General features: G+C 28.8%; 1 protein-coding gene across 1 annotated transcript; it reads left to right on the top strand.

The window, feature by feature from the left end:
• Nucleotides 1-13,192: 13,192 nt before the first annotated feature.
• Nucleotides 13,193-21,014, top strand: LOC117908071 (sodium/calcium exchanger NCL-like). The gene is made up of 7 exons (XM_034821729.1): nucleotides 13,193-13,645; nucleotides 15,393-15,578; nucleotides 16,425-16,606; nucleotides 18,103-18,248; nucleotides 18,325-18,601; nucleotides 18,681-18,986; nucleotides 20,420-21,014. The coding sequence occupies exons 1-7, from the start codon at nucleotides 13,249-13,251 to the stop codon at nucleotides 20,666-20,668; spliced, it is 1,743 nt and encodes a 580-aa protein (XP_034677620.1). The 5' UTR covers nucleotides 13,193-13,248; the 3' UTR covers nucleotides 20,669-21,014.
• The last annotated feature ends 208 nt before the right edge of the window (nucleotides 21,015-21,222 follow it).

Raw genomic sequence — 21,222 nt, 5'->3', positions numbered from 1 at the left:
ACAAGATTAAAAAAGTTCATACTAATATAGCATCATGAACTTTTTCTTATATTCAATGTGAGACATCACAATTAACATTTGAGATAATAAATTTTTTCGATACCTTGATTAGTTAAAAAAAATTTCAAATTATTTCACCTTTATGTAAATGAGAAAAAAACAAGTAAAATGAGCTGAAAGAAATTTATTAATTTTTAATCTATTGTTTTAATTTTTTTTTATGTTATATTTGGTTGTAGGAAGATATTTAAAAAAATAATAAGTTTAAAGTAGTTATAAAAAATTATTTATTCACTTTAAATATATTTATAATTTTTTTCTATTTTCTTTTTATCTCTCGTCTTGTTTCAAATATTTCTCAAACCCAAGCATAACCTTTTTTCTTTCCCTCCTGGATTTTCTCGTTAAAGGGATGAATGATCGTCTGACAGCCAAATAATGAGGTTGAGTGGGGAAAGGGGCAGTGGGGATGGAGGACCATGTGCCAGCAAAAATGAATGGGAAGGACGGTGGGCAACTGCCAATAAATATGAAAATCAATTATCAATGGGTCCATGGTGTCTCATCAAATATCTTACAAAAGTACTTCGACTCTTTCGAGTTAGTTGCTGTTTGTTACTTCATTGCTTTTGGTTGTTTGGTTTGCCGACTTCCAAAGGCCCCACTTCATAAAGGGATTTTACTAAGTAAATATCAAATCTAATTTGTAATTAATAGGAAATTAAATTCTTACCATTTTGTATTTGAAACTTTCTACACTTTTCAAGATATACTATATATATATATATATATATATATATATATATATATATATATATATATATATATATGATTTACTCACACTTCATTTTTTTAGTAGTATTTAAGATTGTAACTTAAATGGGTTGGTTGGCCGATGGTTAACTTGAGCTAAATTCAAATTAAGAAATAATCAATCTAAACTCAACTCAACTTCTAACTCGAGGCATTTAACCTAAACTTAACTCAATCTCATTTTTCTAAACTCAGATTGATCAAACTAAACTTTGGTTGGTTAAATTAAACTTAAGTTGACTCGGTTAGATTCGAATTAGTCAAGTTGATTTGACTGTATGATTCAAAATTCATACTGGTTATAAAAAATTTGATTTTTATAATTCTATATATTTATACCAAAATTTAAATAGTAAATAAAATAAAACCCTAAGATAATAATTAAAAAATAAAATAAACTTATTTATCTTTATAAAAAATGAAAAAATATATAATACAATTACAATTTGATTTTTTTTCTTTAAAATCTTTAAAAAAAAAATTAAACATTATCATATAGGATAATAAATATTATAAATATTATAAAAATATCAAATCGAGTTTATTAAAAATGAGTTTGGGTTAGGGTTTGGTTGTCCAAATTTTAGTCTAAACTCAATCAAATTAAGTTCAAGTTGAAAAAACTTAATTCAAGTTCAACTCCAAGTATTGAAAATATTTGCTCAAACTGGTCTAAACATCGGGTTGGATCAGACTAATCTACCCAAGTTGTACCCCCTAATATTATTTGATCTTTTTGTACCTTTATCACATTCTTATTTTATATAGTTATAAAATTGTATAAAAATATTTAATCTAATATTGAAAAATATTTTTGGATGTCAAAGAGTCACCCTTTTTGTTAATTCTTGACATTTAATATGGTATGGTGTCATTTTATTAATACATATTTGATATTACGAAGAAAATGTTTATTTGCATGATAAGTTACTCAAGCTTTTAAAAATTTTGAGATATATAAAATAAAAAGGAAAATAAATAAATAAAGGAGAATATAAAAAAGATTTATTTTTTGAATAATTTTTATTATATTTGATTTTCTTTTTCCTTTACCTAATATTTTCTTTGATTCAAGCCTAGCCTTGAGGATTATGTAGATTTTATTTTGAATTCTATATTTATGAAAGTTATGTAAAATAATTAAAAGTAATAAGTATTAAAATTTTTAAAAATTCGAGACCCTTGGATCTTAATTAAGCTTAAACAAATTGAAAAAAAAAATAGTTGAAAAAATAAAATCAATGAAAGTTTCCAAAAGTTTGATAGGTAGATGGGGAGCAACTTGCCTCATCAATGGCATGAATACCAACTAAAACATTAGAAATTAATGACGAACCTTTTTATTTATTTTACTATTTTCTTGGTAATTGATATATCCATTTGCCACCTATTTTGGTCAAGGCAAAATCAATGGAGCTTTTTGCGTGTGCGTGGATAATGCTTCCTCCTCACGTTTAGGCAGAAATTGTGGGGAAGAAAATTGGTGCATGGTGCTTACGTGTCAATACGAAAAGATAGATCACCCTAGGTTTTATCATTTTGTTTTATATTTCATGGATATATTTTTTTTTCAACCGCTGAGATTCAATATTTAGTAGGTTACAACACGATATCCTACAATTTTTCAAAACTTTTTTTTTTTAATTTGATCAAAATTTATATCCTTGTTTAATCAATTTTTAAAATATATATATTCAATTAAAAAAATTAAATACACTTATCCCAAAAATAATTTAAATCAATCATATTTTATATGCGTATAAACCCGTCTTTTGAAAAGACAAAATTAATATAAAAATAAATATAATAAAATGAATAGAAAAAGAAAAAAAACCTTAAATTCACCTTTATTCTATTCCCTTTTTTTTCTTCCTTTCGTTTTTTTTGTGGGTGGAGAGGAAACAAAGAGTAAAGGCATGCCTCAACCTAGGGTTTGGCTTCTTCTCATAATTTTACAATTATTAATTTTACAATTCTTTTTTAAATGCTATAAGTTCATCAAAAAATCTTGGTAAGTGTCCCTTCAAAAATATCCCTACCTTCTCGTGGCTTATTTTTCTTAGGTTATATTTGGTTTTCATAAAAAAAAAAATTACGAAAAATTTTTCTTATGTTTACTTGTCGAATTATTTAATTTTTATATTGAAAAGTTAAAATAAGTTAAATGAGTTTAAAGTAGTTATAAGAAATTATTTATTCACTTTAAATATATTTATAATTTTTTTCTATTTTCTTTTTATCTCTCGTCTTCTTTCAAACATTTCTCAAACCCAAGCATAACCTTTTTTCTTTCCCTCCTGGATTTTCTCGTTAAGGGATGAATGATAGTCTGACAGCCAAATAATGAGGTTGAGTAGGAAAAGGGGCAGTGGGGATGGAGGGAGGACCATGTGCCAGCAAAAATGAATGGGATGAAGGGTGGGCAACTGCCAATAAATACGAAATCAATTATCAATGGGTCCATGGTGTCTCATCAAATATCTTACAAAAGTACTTCGACTCTTTCGAGTTAGTTGCTGTTTGTTACTTCATTGCTTTTGGTTGTTTGGTTTGCCGACCTCCAAATGCCCCACTTCATAAAGGGTTTTTACTAAGTAAATATCAAATCTAATTTGCAATTAATGGGAAATTAAATTCTTACCATTTTGTATTTGAAACTCTCTACACTTTTCAAGATATACTCTATATATATATATATATATATATATATGATTTACTCACACTTCATTTTTTTTTATTAGTATTTAATATTGTAACTTAAATGGGATAGTTGGCCAATGGTTAACTTGAGCCAAATTCAAATTAAGAAATAATCAATCTAAACTTAACTCAACTTCTAACTCGAGGCATCCAACCTAAACTTAACTCAATCTCATTTTTCTAAACTCGGATTGGTCAAGTTAGAACTCGGATTGGCCAAGTTAAACTTTGGTTGGTTAAATTAAACTCAATTTGACTCGGTTGGATTGGAATTGGTCAAGTTGATTTGACTGTATGATTCAAATTCCATAATGGTTATAAAAAATTTGATTTTTATAATTCTATATATTTATATCAAAATTTAAATAGTAAATAAAATAAAACTTTAAGATAATAATTATAAAATAAAATAAACTTATTTATCTTTATAAAAAATGAAAAAATATATAATATAATTACAATTTGATTTTTTTTTCTTTAAAAATCTAAAAAAAATGAACATTATTATATAGGATAATAAACATTATAAATATTATATAAATATCAAATCGAGTTTATTAAAAATGAGTTTGGGTTAGGGTTTGGTTGTCCAAATCTTGGTCTAAACCCAATCAAATTAAGTTCAAATCGAAAAAACTTAATTCAAACTCAACCCTAAGTATTAAAAATATTTGCTCAAACCCGTCTAAACATCGGGTTGAGTCGGGCTAATCTACCCAAGTTGTACCCCCTAATATTATTTGATCTTTTTGTACCTTTATCACATTCTTATTTTACATAGTTATAAAATTGGATAAAAATATTTAATGTAATATTGAAAAATATTTTTGAATATCAAAGAGTCACCCTTTTTTATTAATTCTTGACATTTAACATGGCATCATGTCATTTTATTAGTACATATTTGATATTATGAAGAAAATGTTTATTTGCATGATAAGTTGCTCAAGCTTTTGAAAATTTTGAGATAAAGAAAAAAAAAAGGAAAATAAATAAATAAAGGAGAATACAAAATAAGATTTATTTTTTGAATAATTTTTATTATATTTGATTTTCTTTTTCCTTTACCTAATATTTTCTTTGATTCAAACCTAGCCTTGAGGATTATATAGATTTTATTTTGAATTCTATATTTATGGAAGTTATGTAAAATAATCATAAATAATAAGTATTAAAAAATTAAAAAATTTGAGACCCTTGGATCTTAATTAAGCTTAAACAAATTGAAAAAAAAAATAGTTGAAAAAATAAAATCAATGAAAGTTTCCAAAAGTTTGATAGGTGGATGGGGGGCAACTTGCCTCATCAATGGCATGAATACCAACAACTAAAACATTAGAAATTAAAGACGAACCTTTTTATTTATTTTACTATTTTCTTGGTAATTGATATATCCATTTGCCACCTATTTTGGTCAAGGCAAAATCAATGGAGCTTTTTGCGTGTGCGTGGATAATGCTTCCTCCTCACGTTTAGGCAGAAATTGTGGGGAAGAAAATTGGTGCATGGTGCTTACGTGTCAATACGAAAAGATAGATCACCCTAGGTTTTATCATTTTGTTTTATATTTCATGGATTTTTTTTTTCAACCGCTGAGATTCAATATTTAGTGGGTTACAACACGATATCCTACAATTTTTCAAAACTTTTTTTTTTTTAATTTGATCAAAATTTATATCCTTGTTTAATCAATTTTTAAAAAATATATATATATTTAATTAAAAAAATTTAAATACACTTATCCCAAAAATAATTTACATTGATCATATTTTATATGCATATAAACCCGGCTTTTGAAAAGATAAAGTCAATATAAAAATAAATATAATAAAATGAATAGAAAAAGAAAAAAATACCTTAAATTCACCTTTATCCTATTCCCTTTCTTTTTTCTTCCTTTCGTTTTTTGTGGGTGGAGAGGAAACAAAGAGTAAAGGCATGGCTTCTCATAGCTTTTGAGATTCTCTTACAAAGGTATCTCTTTATTCCTAATTTCTACCCTTTGTTAGACAAATGGAAGGTGGAACCCTACTTTGAATCTCTCTTTAATAATCTAATTATTTTTAAAAATTAAAAATTATTATAAAATAAAAAAAATAGATGGTCAAATACATATTTTAATTTATTTAGCCAACACTAATATCAAACTTTCTTATTTATTTATATAAAAGACTTTATAATAATTAATTTTATTCTCATATGTTTTTATAAACACTTCAATAAAATTCACAATTCTGACTATTATCATGATTTCTTTCATTTATAATATAACGGCATTTATTCATTTTTAAATGTATATTTAACATTTTTGATACTTAAATACTGTTATTTTAATAAAATTAAATAAAATTATATGTCAAAAATATTAGAAACGTTTTTCAAAATCATCACCGAATGAATTTTAAATCTCACCCATATGCAAATGCCTTGAATACCAATTAAAACATAATAACTAACAAAATTTAAAATCACAAATGTGTAGGGCAACTTCAATGGACCTCTCCACATCAAGGTACCCTAAAAGGGATGGCAATAAACCAGCCCCACATCTTCCTTTACTTTGGAATGAATCCTTGTGTTTTTGTTTTGTAATTTCACTTTCCCGCTTAACGAGGAAAGCACCAAAGAAAAAAAAAGAAGAAAAGAAAAGAAAATGACAAATGGCAACTCTGAATCTGGGTTTTGACCTATCCCACCTTTTGAGATCCTCAATTAAAGGTATCACTTTGTTCCTATGCCTTCCCACAATAAAAAATAAATAAAAAATGGAAGGTGGCAACCCTACTTTGACGCTCTCTTCAATTAACAAATCTAATTATTTAAAAAAAAAAAAATTGTAGTCAATCAATGACCAACCCATTTTAGTTTTTTTTAATCATGTCTTAAAAAATAAATAATGTTCAATTCTTTTTAAAAAAAAGTAGTCATCCACCGACCAACCCATTTTATTTTTATTTTCTAATTATTTTAATAAAATAAAAGTTCTAAAAAAAAAAAGGGGCCATCCAATGACCAACCCATTTTATTTTATTTTTTTCTCAAATTTATTAAGTTAATTTTTATTTTATTTTTTTTGAAAAAAATATATGGTTGATGATCAATCCACCTTTCCAAATTTTTCCCTCCATTCAATTTGTATAACATAAATTTCAACCACTAGTCCATTTGACCCACCCCAAAAAATTGAATGCAAATGGAATTTTGTTATGGAGGGATAGAGACACCTCCAACTAGTCAAATTTCTTGATCTTTGATGGAGGTTTAAAATAAATACAAATTTATTATTTAGATTTGGTCCCACTTTGGGTATTCTAGATTTCCAATTAGGGACATGGTCAACATCTAACTACAAGAAAATAATAATAAATTTGAAGCTTAGACACCTGATTGCTACATATAGTACATTAGTTGGTGTTATATATCTGTATATGCATATAATTTTTATCATTTTTTTGTAAGGGCAAAAAAAAAAACAAAAAACAAGAGGTGTGGGGTTTAAAATATTTTATATATTTTAAAAATGATGGAGAAATAATGTAATGATCCGTTTTTAATGGTATAAATATTGTTTGTTATAAATTCAAGAGTCTCATTATTTTTAAATATGTGCACATTGCAGACATAATATCTCTATAGTGCATTCGTTGTGTTCAATAAAATTATAAGGTAAAACAGATAAATACCCCTCATAAGACCAAACAAACCTCCACACCAAAATTAAAGATCGGTTCTCATAAGATCAAGCAAACCTCCACACCAAAATTAAATATCGATTATAATATCATTTGTAATGGTATACTTCCAATCGTATAAATATTATTTATTTTAAACATAAAAAAGCTTTCACCACTTTAAAAAATATCTATAAAGTTAAAAGAATTTTATACTTATATAACGTGATAAACTCTCCTATCTAAAATATCACAAAGAGATTCCTAAACTCAACCTTGTATTTTGTTTTCTTCTAATATTTCATAGCCTAAAGGAAGAGTTTTTCATGGATAGACACAAGACAATATCATAAATATCCACTTGGTGATACACTGATAAAGCCATTTTATTTTGGCCATTTTCTTGGTTGCCAACCACTTGTTGACTTTTCCACAACTTCAGTTAATACTGATTGAGGGCCTGGATTCAGTTTGAAATTTGACTTATGAAAAAGTGCTTTTAGGTTGTTCAAAAAATTCTAAATTTACCAACACTGTCCCCGAAAAAATATCCAAATTTGGTAACCTATCACTTTCAAAGTTTTTATTTCCAAGAAGTAAAATTATTCTTACAATATGCATTCACAAGGTTCCTTAGCATCACATTGATTCTTGTTACAAAACTACTATTTCATATTCATTTCATTTATTTTAATTTTTTATATAAAATTTAAATAATTTAAAAATACATAAAATTTAATTTTTTTATTTTTTATTTTTTATGATAAATAAACATAAAAAGCCTTTTTTTTTAAATATATTTTCATGAATACAATTTTAAGAAAATTTATTATTTAACACAATTCCATGTATATTATTTTCAATTCATCTAGCAATTTAAAATTTCACTTATTTGTTTTGTTATTTATTGAAGGGAAAAGTGCTTTTTGGTATAGTACTGAATGCCTTTGATTAATTTAATTAAAAAATAATAATAAAAACTGTTAATAATGTGGACAAGAAATAAATAAGGTAATCCGCAAATATTCTCTGCCATGTACAAATGGACAGAGATAAAAGGATATAATTAATTAATTAATATCATTTATTAGAATGTGTTTTTAGTGATTTGAAAAGTGTTTTTAATATTTTTAATAATTAATTTTTTTTATTTTTTAAGTATTAAAAATATTAGCAACACTTTTCAAAATCAATGGAATACCCACTTTAAAGAACAGTATGTTTACTAATGATTTTAGAAAATTATACTCAAAATATTTTTAATGATACTATTTTCTCCGAAAGTGTTTTTAGAATAAAGTATATCTGGAATAATTTTTTAAAAGTATTTTTAATATTTTTAATACTTAGATTGCGTTTTGGAATAATTCTAAAAAACGTTTTTAATATTTTTAACATCTTAATGATAAAAATTTTCAGTACTAAAAATATTAAAAATACTTCTTAAAATCACTAACAAAGAAACTCTTAAAAAAATAAAAAAAATTAAGTATTAGAAATGTTAAAAACATTTCTTAAATGTATTGTCGTGCATACTCTTAAAATTTTTCTTTTTTCAAAATTTTTTTTTAAATGTTTATCGTGACTTTTAATTTATGATATATATAATGTCCCCCAAATAAGTAAACCTTATTACCTTTTATTTTAATTTCATTGGGCTTTTATATTGTTTAATTAATTTAAAATCTTTATATCAAATATCATGAAAAGAAAAATAAAAATAAAAATAATAAATTTATTGTATCTTTGGTTACTAAAAATAAATTTATAACAATTAATTTATAAAATTAAAATCTATTATTTATTTATTTATTTTTTCTTTATTTTCTTTCCCTCTTATTTTTCTTAAAATTTTTTTAATGAAACATATGGCCTTAAACTGAATAATTTTAAATTTTAAATTTTATTAATAAATAGGAAGAAATTTTACAAATGCTTCATTACATTAAATTTATAAATAAAAGAATTAAAATTTCCACCTTATCTTGCTGACGTGCCGAAATATGATTGGCCAGTAGAAAACCGGAGAGATATTCATTAGCATTATCCAACCCTTTTTTTCTTTTTTTTGTCGTCACATGGATGACAGCACATCACACTTTTGTTTAAAGTCACCATACGGAAAATGGGTAGCTTGGTATTATCGGCCGACGTGCACGGTTCACCAACCTAAATGTGGGGCCCACTGCCGTCTCCGTCGAGTTGTACGTGTCCGTTAGTGACGGACGCGCCGGTGATACTACTCATGAAAATTCCGAAGCACCCATCATAAATACAAACAAATAAAAACAAAATATAATATTAGAAGATTAAGTGGATGTCGGATAAAATTTAATGAGATATTTGTCCTTATTAATTATAATTAATATTTATCATCATTAATTTTATTTAATATTTATTTTTATTAATCTAAAAATAAAACCAAAAATATTTAAAATTAAAAATAAATTAATTATTTTTATCTAATACTTAATATCATTTTAACTATAAATTATAATATTAGATTATTTTATCAAACATATTTAATTTATATAATAATTTAAATTAAATTATTTTTAAAGTACGAATAATCTAAAGTCAACAAATGAGATCGTGTTCTTTAAATTATTTGATTCTATTTTTATCATTTTCATCTTGTTTTCTCCAAAATGATGATAATCCAAATAAAACTTAATTGCATGAGATGGGATTGAGTAAGCCAACAAATACTTTCCCCCTCCTATTAAATATCACTTGGGCTAATAAAATTTACTAAATAATTATAATTTAATATTAGTATTATACATGCAATTTTTACAATAATATTTTTGCATAATTTTTTATTTTTAAGGGAAAAGCATGCTTTTATACATTATATAAAAAAAAATCACAAAATAGAAATCAAAGTTTATAAAATACAAATGTTAATTAGTTATCTAAAAGTAATTAATATTTCATACATGCATTTTTTGTCAAATGTAGTTTAAAAACTAATTGAACTTAAGACATAAATTAGCTTTCATTCAATCAATTACATAAATCCAACAAACCAATGTTGAATAATATGGGTTTGATTTTGTTTAGTTTGTCTATCATCGAGACTTCGATTCGATTTGATTTAAATATAAACCGATCATATTGATTCTTTTTTCTTTTCTTTTTTTCTTCAAAACCCAATTAAATCAAACCTTTTAAAATTACTAATTTTAATAATGTTTAAAATAAAACTTTCAATTGTAAAAAAAAAAAAAGTCCTAAATGCATCCCTTTTTAAATGTGAATGGAGAAGCAAATTTCAAAATTTTGAAATTATTCTTAATTTTAATAAAAACATCACTCAATTAATAAAAACATCATTGAAACATAGTTGTCAATATATACAATGAATTGTACCATAAAAGCATAAATCATGTTTTATTTAGCTTACGAGTTAATGATCGAGAATTGTATTCAAAATGGTTCATTGAAAAAAAAAAACTATTATAAAAGTTTTATTAAAGTTTACAGATGTTCTAATATAAGTTAAACCTTACGAAAAGATTGATATTTGGTTTAAAAGAGAACTTTTGATTTCTCAAAAATAAATTCAAATAGAAGCTAAGCAATATATATGTATGTATTTAGAAAAATCCAAATGCAATAAATGGGGATGAGCTTTTTGGGAAATCTGTCTTAACGTGATGGGTTTAAAATTTAAATAAATTTGAGATGAGTTCTGGAATTGCCTTTGTCTTGCTCCATCCCACTCTGGTTATATATAAAATTAATTTAATTATCTTATTTTTATTATATAATAATAATAATAATAACAACATACTTTTCAATAAAATAAGTTATAAATAATTATAATATTTTAATTATTTATAAAACTATATTTATTTTAATGTAATTAAAAAATTTATAAATTTTAATTTTTTTTTCAAAACTAAAGTTAAACAGGATGGAAAATTAGCATGCCCGCCTTTTCCCGTTTAATTTGATTTAAATACACTTATAAAATTTACATTTTAGAAATATTTTAGATAAAAATATTTTACCAAGACGTGTTTAACTATTTTCTTTTCAAAAATAAATTTTAGATATGATGTGAAGTGGGGAAATTTGAAATCATCGATCGATGCTGATTTGGTCGGTTTACGATTCAAGTACATCGGATAAGACCATTCGTAGAAACACAACAAACCTTAACCATACGATCATTTTCTCTTATGATCACATGGTGTTGATGACACGTAATCTAATTTATCCTCGAAAGGGCCGACATGGGTGTGGGAACAAATCAGGAAATTAACGGCCAAGGATAAAGTGAAGTTGGTGGGACATATGAAATAACAAAATAGGGATGTTAAAAAAACGTGAGAGCATGTGATTTTGATTGATCCGTTGGAAATGTTAGCTACGGTCCAATGCATTTGCAATAGAAAATAAAAAATTAGATCAAGGTAGATTTGAAGCTTTTGAGAAATATTATTCAATGTCTCGATTATATTCTATAAAAAGTATGTTCTCGGGTTATTCATGTTCCTACTTTTTATTATTTTTCTCATTTACTAGCGTTAGATTTGTTTTTTTTTAATAATAATAATAATAATAATATTATCATATTTAACATTAAGAGAAAATTCTTAAAATGATATAAATATGAATTTTTCTTAATCTTATAAACGCTTTTTAAATCCACGTGAATTCTCTTTGGGTTTAAAGTGATAAACGACGATATCTGCATTATTTAATACAAATTCTTAGAAATGATATCAAAGTCATCCTTAATCTTTGTGTGGAAATTTGTTTGCGTTTAATGAGATCCTAATCTTTGTGTGGAAATTTATTTGTGTTTAATGAGATATTTGTTTATTTGATCTCGTAATCCTATTAGACACCACGAGAACGTTATATTTATATGAAAGGGTGATTGTTAAATATCAAGATTGAATGTGAGTCATTATTATTATTATTTTACATGAAAACAAAAGTTTGTTAAACATGTAATAACTTTGTGCATAAATTAAAAAATAATTTATATAAAGCAATATTTTTTTTGAATTTTGATTTATTTTTTGGGTTAATTAATGTAAAAATTAAGCATATTTTTTTAACTTTTTTATTGTGTATATTAGATGCTAATTTTGATTTATTATCTTCTTGTTTCTTATTAATTCACAACAACGATATCTTCCAACTTTTCATATTCTTTTAACTTTTGAAAAGCCACCAGTTACTGTAGGTAATGGAGTATGATACAACGGTTAAATTAAAAAAAATGCAATCATTTCATTTTGTTTTTTTTACTTTAATTACTATTATTGTCCCATTTTGGCCCATTCAATTCTCAGCTTATATATAAGATTTTTTTTTTCAGAAATATAAATTTAATAACATAAATAACACAAATGATTTTTTAGGAAAACATGAACAATTTAGTTAAAAAAGACAATCAAATTTAGCATGTTTAGTGCTTATATATCTTAAAATAAAAATATTTCTAAAATTATTTATTCTACCATTTTTTTTCTCAATATTCTTTATTTAATATTTTTTTTTAAAAAATTAAGGTTAATATGAGTGATTTACATAAATAGTTAGTCAATCTTCTAGTTAATTATAATTTTTAAAATATAATTTAAAGTTTTGGGAGAAAATTATGTTTAGGAGTCGGGTTGTCTTATCCCAATCCTACTCCATTTATTCAAAATAATTCATATCTCATCCCATTAAAAAAATTAAACGCAGTAGAACTGTGATAAGTCCATTTAACTTTTATTTGAATTTTTTTTAATTTTAATTATTTAATTTTTTTTTCTTTCTAAAAATGTATTTTATTATTATTATTTTTAATCCTCATTTGAAAAAAGGTTGAAAACATTCCTTTTAAATTATATAATTACAATTGAACACCTCTATTTACCTAAAATGGAAAAACCAGGAAACGGACCCTTCATTTTACCTGCTGCGCTCCTTACATTTAATAATACTAAAACTCCATCACCGGTTCTGACACGCATCAGACGCGGCCCATCCATCCACATCCAAATCCGTATATATGGAAATAAACTCCACATAGGCCTCTTCGCTCTCCTCCACCACCATGGCCACCACCGCTTCCGGCTCCGTCATCCTCCTTCTGCTCCTAGCCGCCGGCGCTGCCGTCGACGGCAGAGTCATAAGCAACCGCACATCGTCCACCGGCCTAGTCTCTGACGGCGTCCACGACCACCGCGATGGCTCGCCTTATCTTCTTCTCAGATCATTTTCCGCTGTTTCAGCCTCGGATTCATGTGATCAGACGTACGGATTCATGCCCTGCACAACGACAACAGTGGGTAACCTCTTCCTCATCCTGGTCTATGGTTACCTCATGTTCCTCGCCGCAACCTATCTTTCCTCCGGCAGTGAGCTCCTGCTTGAACTCTTGGGTCCTGGCCTGGTCGGTGGCCTCTTGCTTCCCATTCTCGGCGCTCTTCCCGATGCCATGCTTATCCTTGGTATGGACTTTGCTCTATTTTCTTTGTTCTTTTACCGGGAAAGTGTAGGTAAATGGTAAAATGACCGTTGGGTTGATGAGAAAGTGGAGGAAAAAAACAGAACCGTCATTTTTTTGGTGTTATTGAAAATTAAATGCTCGAAACAGTTAGGTGAATTAGTTGTTTTAAGAGAGTTTTTAATTTTTCTTTCATTTTCTTGGTAATCAAGCGGCGTATCTGTTTCTGATTTGGTTCCCCGGAAATTGGAGGAAGCGGAAAGATTGGATTTGGGTCTTTTGTTTTACATTGTTTTTGTTCAGATTCACTTATGGTTTTTTTTTGTTTTTCATAAACTTTTTTCTCTGTTTCTTGCTGAGAAATTGGAGGAAGAAAAATGATAACAATGAAATTTGGTCATTCATTTCTCTCTCTATATTTTTAATTTTTTTATTTTCTTTTATATGGGTTGAAAAACTCTGAAGATTCCAGATTAACTTTGACCCATTTTTTTTTGGAATAATTTTCTAACTGTCCTGTGTGAACTGGAGGATATACCCTGGACTGGGGTCGGACCGTCGGAAGAAACTAAGGAAAAGGAAACAAAACCCTTTAAGCTTAACTCTCTCTCTCCCTCTTTTGGAATCAGGGCCCCCAAATATAAAAATTCTTAGATTTAAAATTTTAATTTTATTTCAATATTTGTTATTATTCGTCTCTATTTCAGAATTTGTGCAGTATTTTGTTTATTTCAGAATTTGTGCAGTAATTTGTTCCAAGAAACTTTTTGCTGACAGTGTTTTATTTCAGCTGTTGAATTTAAGAACACATCAACCAGAATTTTTTGTGTTCATTTTTTTTTTGGTTTGGAGTTTCTTGGTAGGAGTTTTTCTGTTTCTTGCGTCTGAGATACCCAGTGAAAGATCCATTTGAGATGGATGGTAAACGATCTTTCGTTCTTTCCTTTGTCCTGTAGCCATTGTTTTGCAAATTCCTCTGCTAAGTAATACCCCCAACATTATACTTTATTTTTAGAGCAAGAGTTCTGCAAATGATTTGGTTCTTAATATTTTTTTCCTTTTTTCCATTTTTTGATCCCAATTTTGAGCATGGATGAAGTTTTTAGTGCTAACTTTGACATGACATCATGAATAAGCATCTTCTAACAATCTGAAATCTGTGTTTAAGTTGATGATCACATTAGATATGCTGTAGAGGAAACCTTCTGAATATGTCTGATGCTTTATCTTGATTGGAAGTACCCTATGCCTTAGCCCAAATGCTCATTGGTGCTGTCGCACAAATTTTGGAACTATCACTTTGAAATGAGAATGGTATTTTGGAGTTTTGGTTGGGGTAAAAGGACCAAAGGATGGAATAATCAATTATCCCATAGTATGAAGGGCGTGAATTATACCATGTTATGCATTGACAGCTTTAGTAAATATTCAATTCTCTGCTTTGATTCTTTAATTGATGGTTTGGTTTGTCTTATATACTAGTCATGCCTGCTTTTGCCTAAAATCAGTAGCGCTCACTGCTTTGCAGTGATTAATTTATGATGCTGCTCACCCCTTGTATCCCCACGTTTCCGAAATCTAAATTTTCTTTTCCATGTTTCCAACGGGGAGAACGTGCATGTTCTTTTGTAGTTCTGTATCCTTTTATTTATTGTCATTTTATGTTTTATCTTTTTTGTAGTGACATTGTAGTCATGTATCTAATGATTGATCTCCATGTTCCTTCTAATGAACTCTCTTATTTCATGTAGTATCTGGACTGTCTGGAAGCACAGAAACTGCACAGAGTCAGGTCTCTGTAGGAATGGGGTTGCTTGCTGGATCAACTGTAATGCTCCTTACAATAATATGGGGAACTTGTGTTATTGTTGGCAAGTGTGACCTTCAGGATTCAGTTGCCAAAGACTCGCAAGATACCAAAGGATTTAGCCTAACCGGTATGCCCATGTCGATATACCTTTACCTGTGCAGAGTGCTATCCTATATCATTTATTATTTCTTTATGATAGACTACTAAGTTCTGGCTTGTATACATTTTCGGCAGTCACAAGCCCAGTCAAAAACTGCATTTGTTGCATGCTGTTAAGATTAAGGCAGGGACATTTGTTTAATTTGATAATTTGATGGAGGACTTATGGATTACATGGTGTAATAAGGAGCATATTTATATTTTACAGATGAATTAGTGTCTAATATCATTTAACAAGATAGTGGTTCCCACAATAAATTACATTTTCAACTTCTTCTCTTAATTTTCTTCTCTCTTGTGTTATACCTTCATACTTGATTTCTTCCACGTGTTATACATCATGCGTATAACTAGCAAGTAAGGGTATTTTGGAAATATGTGGAGCTAGTTGGTCAATAACCAAATTTGCTATATATCATTCCTTAATAGCAAAATTTTTGTGGGCTTAGAATGTCTGTTAACTTTGCAGCTGTTACATGACTAGAAAAGTCAAGTGTAGAAGATTTGAGTTATCACTATGTTGACCTTTAAAAGTGTGATCGATGAAAATAGATATTCTCTAAAATACACATACCCTTGAGACTTGTATAAATTTAAGTTGCTTTTCTTTGCTATCTTCTAATTCCATTTAAGTGATGGTAAATGTCATCCTACTGCTGAGTTAAGTGTCAGGAATGATATTCACATATCCCAAAAGTTGATGGCTAAAAACACATCCTTAAACTGTGTTTGATGCCGTAGTATAAACAGATTTAAAAATATTGAATTAATGACTATAGTGCTACATGTTTAAAATAATTCCCCTCCTTCACAGGTTCTGGTGTTAGTACCGATATCTGGACTAGTTACGCTGCAATCATCATGGTGATATCAGTCATCCCATTTATCATTGTCCAACTACCTCAAGTTCTACATTCAACTTCAGCAAGACGCTTAGCAGTCTTGATTGGGCTTATTGTCTCCCTTATATTATTGATTACTTATTGCTTTTACCAGGTAATTATTTTCTGGGCAGTCATCAAATTTAATTACACTTTGGTTTTTAATTTTAATCATGTTTTCAACAGTTAAAAGGATTGATTAAATTTGAACCTCTCGTGCACCCCCCTCATCATTTTGTCAATCCAACTAGGGCCTAAATTCATGAAATTCCTATGCATTAAACTCAGGTTTGTTAAATTGAATATTTTTTTTAAACCTCTAGTATCCAATGTTTTCATATGATCAGACATAGTTTAACTCTTTAAATCCTACTATCTTCCATGAAATTGGTTATCTATTACTATACTTCATGCTTCCAATAAATATGTACATGTGTGAATTTTTTTTTAATTTTTTTTTTCACTATATAAAAATCTTACAGTACATGATTTGATATGGAAAAATAGAAAAAAGATTCATGATTTGTTTTATGAGTAAGCAACTATGGCCAGAAAGTTGAATAATGTTGACATGTTGTCACTTAGATCTCTGGAAACCTCCTTGCTTTGAGAACTTCTTTTTCAAATCATCATGTCCTTCCAAGAACCATCAAAATGATGTTTTCTGGTTTACGTTCAAGAAAATGATACAATTGATTACAGCATGTTTCCAAATGTTCCTGCTATTTTCTAAAACATGTCTCTAAAGCTTTTTCATTTTTTTTGGAATGGATCTGAAAATTCCCTTGGTTTCATGCTTGAATACTTTTAATTGTATGACTTTATTTATGGATTGATAAGCGCTCAAGAATCTCTTCCATTCACAGATAATTTATAAGATTTCTTTTTTGAGAAAATTTCATCAAAATATTTCAATCATAACAATGTCCCTTTTGTCAAATGCACCATTAATTAATCTAAAATATTTTCTATTTTCATTTATCTATCAATTATCTCCTGAAAATGGAAGCGTTTGGGATGTCTGAGGGAAATCTTTGGAAATTTAAACTTGAAACTATATTCATGCTATAATGTGCTGTTCTTTGGATAAATAGCATGTGATAGTTTATTGCAAAGTCAAAGACACCCTTCCTTACATTTTACAAAGTTTTGCGTATTTGAGTTTTCAAGGCCTTAGGAACAGACTTTCTATCGAAAAAGGGAAAATTTAGGGCTGTCTTAGTCAGCGGCTGAGTAATATAACCGGGATTGTTACAGTCAATGGCGAGTATTTTTTTCTTGCCATAGAGTTAGCTAATATGAATTTTATTTATTTATTTATTTATTATTATTATTATTATTCTAGTAGAATGTATCTTGGGATTGGCAATTTTAAAATTGAATTGTGGAATTGCCATTTTTGTTGTATCATATGGAGGGAAGGTTTTCTCCTTCATGATTTTATAGATTTTATGTTTTCTGCTTTCCAATTTATAATCCACTTGTAGATGGGTTTCTGCCTTTCTCTTAATAGATTCGACAAAATTGTTATTCATAAAAATACAAAAGAAAAAGGAATCTTGGTCTCCTTTCTGTATTGATGCTCAACTCTTCTTTTAAATATTGGTGCAGGTTTTTGTGCCTTGGATACAAAAGAGACGACTTGCTTATGCAAAGCATAAACATGTAATATCTGGTCTTCTTAAACATTTAAGAAAGCGCGCACTCGGAAGGCTCCTAACGGAGGAGGGTGAACCTAATGAAGAAATTATAAGAAAGTAAGTGTTTTATCAAATGCAGGCATGCTGTTAGTATGACTTATATTTCCTGAGCACATGATTGGTACTGCCACAGGCTTTTTCATACAATTGATGAGAATGACGATGGGAACCTTTCAAAAGCCGAATTAAGAGCATTGATTGTAGGAATTCAGTTTGAGGAGATAGACTTGGATAAGAATGAGGCTGTGGACAAAGTGATGAATGATTTTGATACATCCAATGATCAGTTTGTTGATGAGGGAGAGTTTGTCAAAGGAATTTCAAGATGGCTTATGGAAGCAAAGCGTTATGGGGGTTCTGGTCCTGATGCTGGTCCTAATTCATCAAGTGTTTTAGATGCTTTTCACAAGGTAAGTTGTCTCATAACAACCTTCTCCAGCAGCAGCTTATTATGAGCAAGATTGCCAACTTTTTGAAATGCGTCTGCAGGGAACAAAGAGAGAGCACAATCGTTTGGGGGGGGATCAAAGTGATGAGGTGGTTGAGGCTGTGGAAAACCCGAAGTGGATTACCTTTAAAGCAGTAATGATGTTGTTGTTGGGAACTCTTATTGCAGCTGTATTTGCTGATCCCCTTGTAGATGCTGTTGACAACTTCTCTGATGCTACAAGTATTCCTACCTTCTTCATCTCATTTATTGCACTGCCCTTGGCTACCAACTCCAGTGAGGCAGTTTCAGCAATTATCTTTGCTAGCCGCAAAAAGAACAGGACTACGTCTTTGACATTTTCAGAGGTGTGTTTCTTCCCTTCTCTTCTATGTAATTTTTGGATACTAAATAATCACACCACCTGTTTGGAGCTATATGGCAGAGCATTATTTGATTAATGATCCAATATTTCTAATGTTTCCCAAACTTAACAATCTATTTTTTTAAGAAAATGAAAAAAATTTGTGATTTGTCATTCACTAATTGATCTGTTGATTTCTAGTGAAAAACTTAAGATTAGAAGGTATTATTGCTTTTTCATTACTGCAAAGTGCCCATTAGCTCTTAGATTTGGCTAAAACTTCATTGGTTGTTTTATAGGGAAGGTCCATGTAAATATTGTATTGATTTGGGAAGTTGGGCTTTCATAACGTTGACTAAATTCAAGTTGTCTAAAGGCAGTTCTAAGCTTTACTTCTTTTGGAAAATGGTTCAGTTTTCAGTGAATAATGTGAAGTACATTTATAGACTATGATCTAACCACTGCTCTAGCTGAAGTTTCTATGAGACCAAGTTCCAGCCTAATGGGTATTAGGCTTGCATCCAGTTAGAGCTACTTCTTGTGTATTCCCAATACCTTTCTAAGAATGTGTCTGTGAGTGTTTTTATTTGAAGTACTTTTAGTCGAAGTGCTTTCTCTTGAAGCTTTTTTGAGAGAATCACTGTACTTCTTCAGAAAGGGTTACAAGTGATTTTTAAACTTTTTAAAAGTGTTTTTAAAATTTTACTAGACACTTAATTTTTCTCTAAAAATGCTTTTATGTTACAATTGTTTTCTAAAAACATTGTCCGATGGACTCTTATTTGCATCACCAACTATGAATATCATCATATTATAGTGGGAAATGATGAAGGGTGATTATCTTTTCTGTTTCGATCAGATAGAATTTTTAGTCTATTAAAATATTTGGATGTGGTAGAACATCATATGCCCTTTTAAAGCTAAACATAGATATTAGATACCATATCTTAGAGTGTGTTTGGTAGTGATTCTAGGAAGCACTTTTAACATTTTTAAAACTTGAAATTTTTTATCTTTCAAGTGTTAGAAAGACTAGAAACACTTCCTAAAATCACTACCAAATGCACTTTTTAGCCAAATCAATGTTTCTTACATTTGATCTCCTAAGACATCTTCTTATAACACCTGTATTTCTCACAATCTCATAACAGTTCTTGTAATCCTCTCTCCCTCCCCCAGTGAAATGCAGTCTCTGGAACTGACTTTCTAAATGACTGGTGTATATTGAATTATCCGAACCATGTTAGCTGCTTGTAGGCCAGAGTTCCAGTATAGTCATAGGTTCATCTTCCAATAGTGCAGAATATGAACTCACAAGGCATAAACATTGGTGTTATTGTTTACAGGCATCAATATATTTGCTTCATCGTTAAATGTTTTGTTCTGGAGTTATGAAATTATCCCTCTAATCTGTTTTCATCTCTTTTTCTCATACAGTTATATGGGGCGGTAACAATGAATAATGTCCTTTGCCTGTCGGTCTTCTTAGCCCTCGTTTATGTTAGGGGATTGACATGGGACTTTTCATCAGAGGTGCTGGTCATTGTCATAGTTTGCGTTGTGATGGGCGTTTTTGCCAGTTTCCGCACCACCTTCCCTCTCTGGACATCTTTTGTAGCTCTCTTGCTATACCCTTTCTCCCTGGCGCTAGTTTATGTTTTGGACTATGTCCTTGGCTGGTCATAGAGTCATGGAGACCACAAAAGTTTTACGGGAGGCACTCTCTTGTGACTAATCGTAAGCTCTATGATTATTACTCTTTTTTGAATTCTCGGCTGTTTCACCTACATCTATATTTTGAGCTAATAATGCTTGGAACCCGAAACTTGAAACGTTGTTTTGTAGCAATGGTAGATAGCAAATTTTCTAGTGTTCAGAAAGGTGAAAATTACTTTGCTTTCAATGCCACATGAGTCTTTTTTTTTTCTTCCTCTTAAATATGAAGGTTGATCTTTATGTTAAAACCACTAGTACTTGAGGTTGTGTTTAAATAATTTTGCTGCTGAATACCGATTTTATTACTTTTGTTCAACTGATATTTGAGCTGAACTGAGTCCCTTCAGTCTTATATTTTGAGTTACTAAAAAATTCTCCTAGTGCTGGAATCCTCAAGATTCAAATGAACTCTTAAAGTCCTTAAGCCTGTAAAAACTGAACCATTTTTTGTATTTTGTTGAGCTCTAATTGTTAGGCTATGTTTGGATGACGGAAAGCAGCAGGAAAAAGGGGGAAAAAAGAAT

The sequence above is a fragment of the Vitis riparia genome, chromosome 19, assembly GCF_004353265.1.
Source record: "Vitis riparia cultivar Riparia Gloire de Montpellier isolate 1030 chromosome 19, EGFV_Vit.rip_1.0, whole genome shotgun sequence".
NCBI classification, from domain to species: domain Eukaryota; kingdom Viridiplantae; phylum Streptophyta; class Magnoliopsida; order Vitales; family Vitaceae; genus Vitis; species Vitis riparia.
The sequence above is the reverse complement of the archived record's forward strand: the minus strand, read 5'-3'. Positions and strand labels throughout refer to the sequence as shown.

Bases quoted from the DNA above. Each gene is read 5' to 3' on its own strand.
- LOC117908071 (XM_034821729.1), top strand. From the start codon at position 13,249: ATGGCCACCACCGCTTCCGGCTCCGTCATCCTCCTTCTGCTCCTAGCC. The intron at 13,646-15,392 runs GTATGGACTTTG...TATTTCATGTAG, and splicing joins CGATGCCATGCTTATCCTTG to TATCTGGACTGTCTGGAAGC. The intron at 18,987-20,419 runs GTGTGTTTCTTC...TTTCTCATACAG, and splicing joins CGTCTTTGACATTTTCAGAG to TTATATGGGGCGGTAACAAT.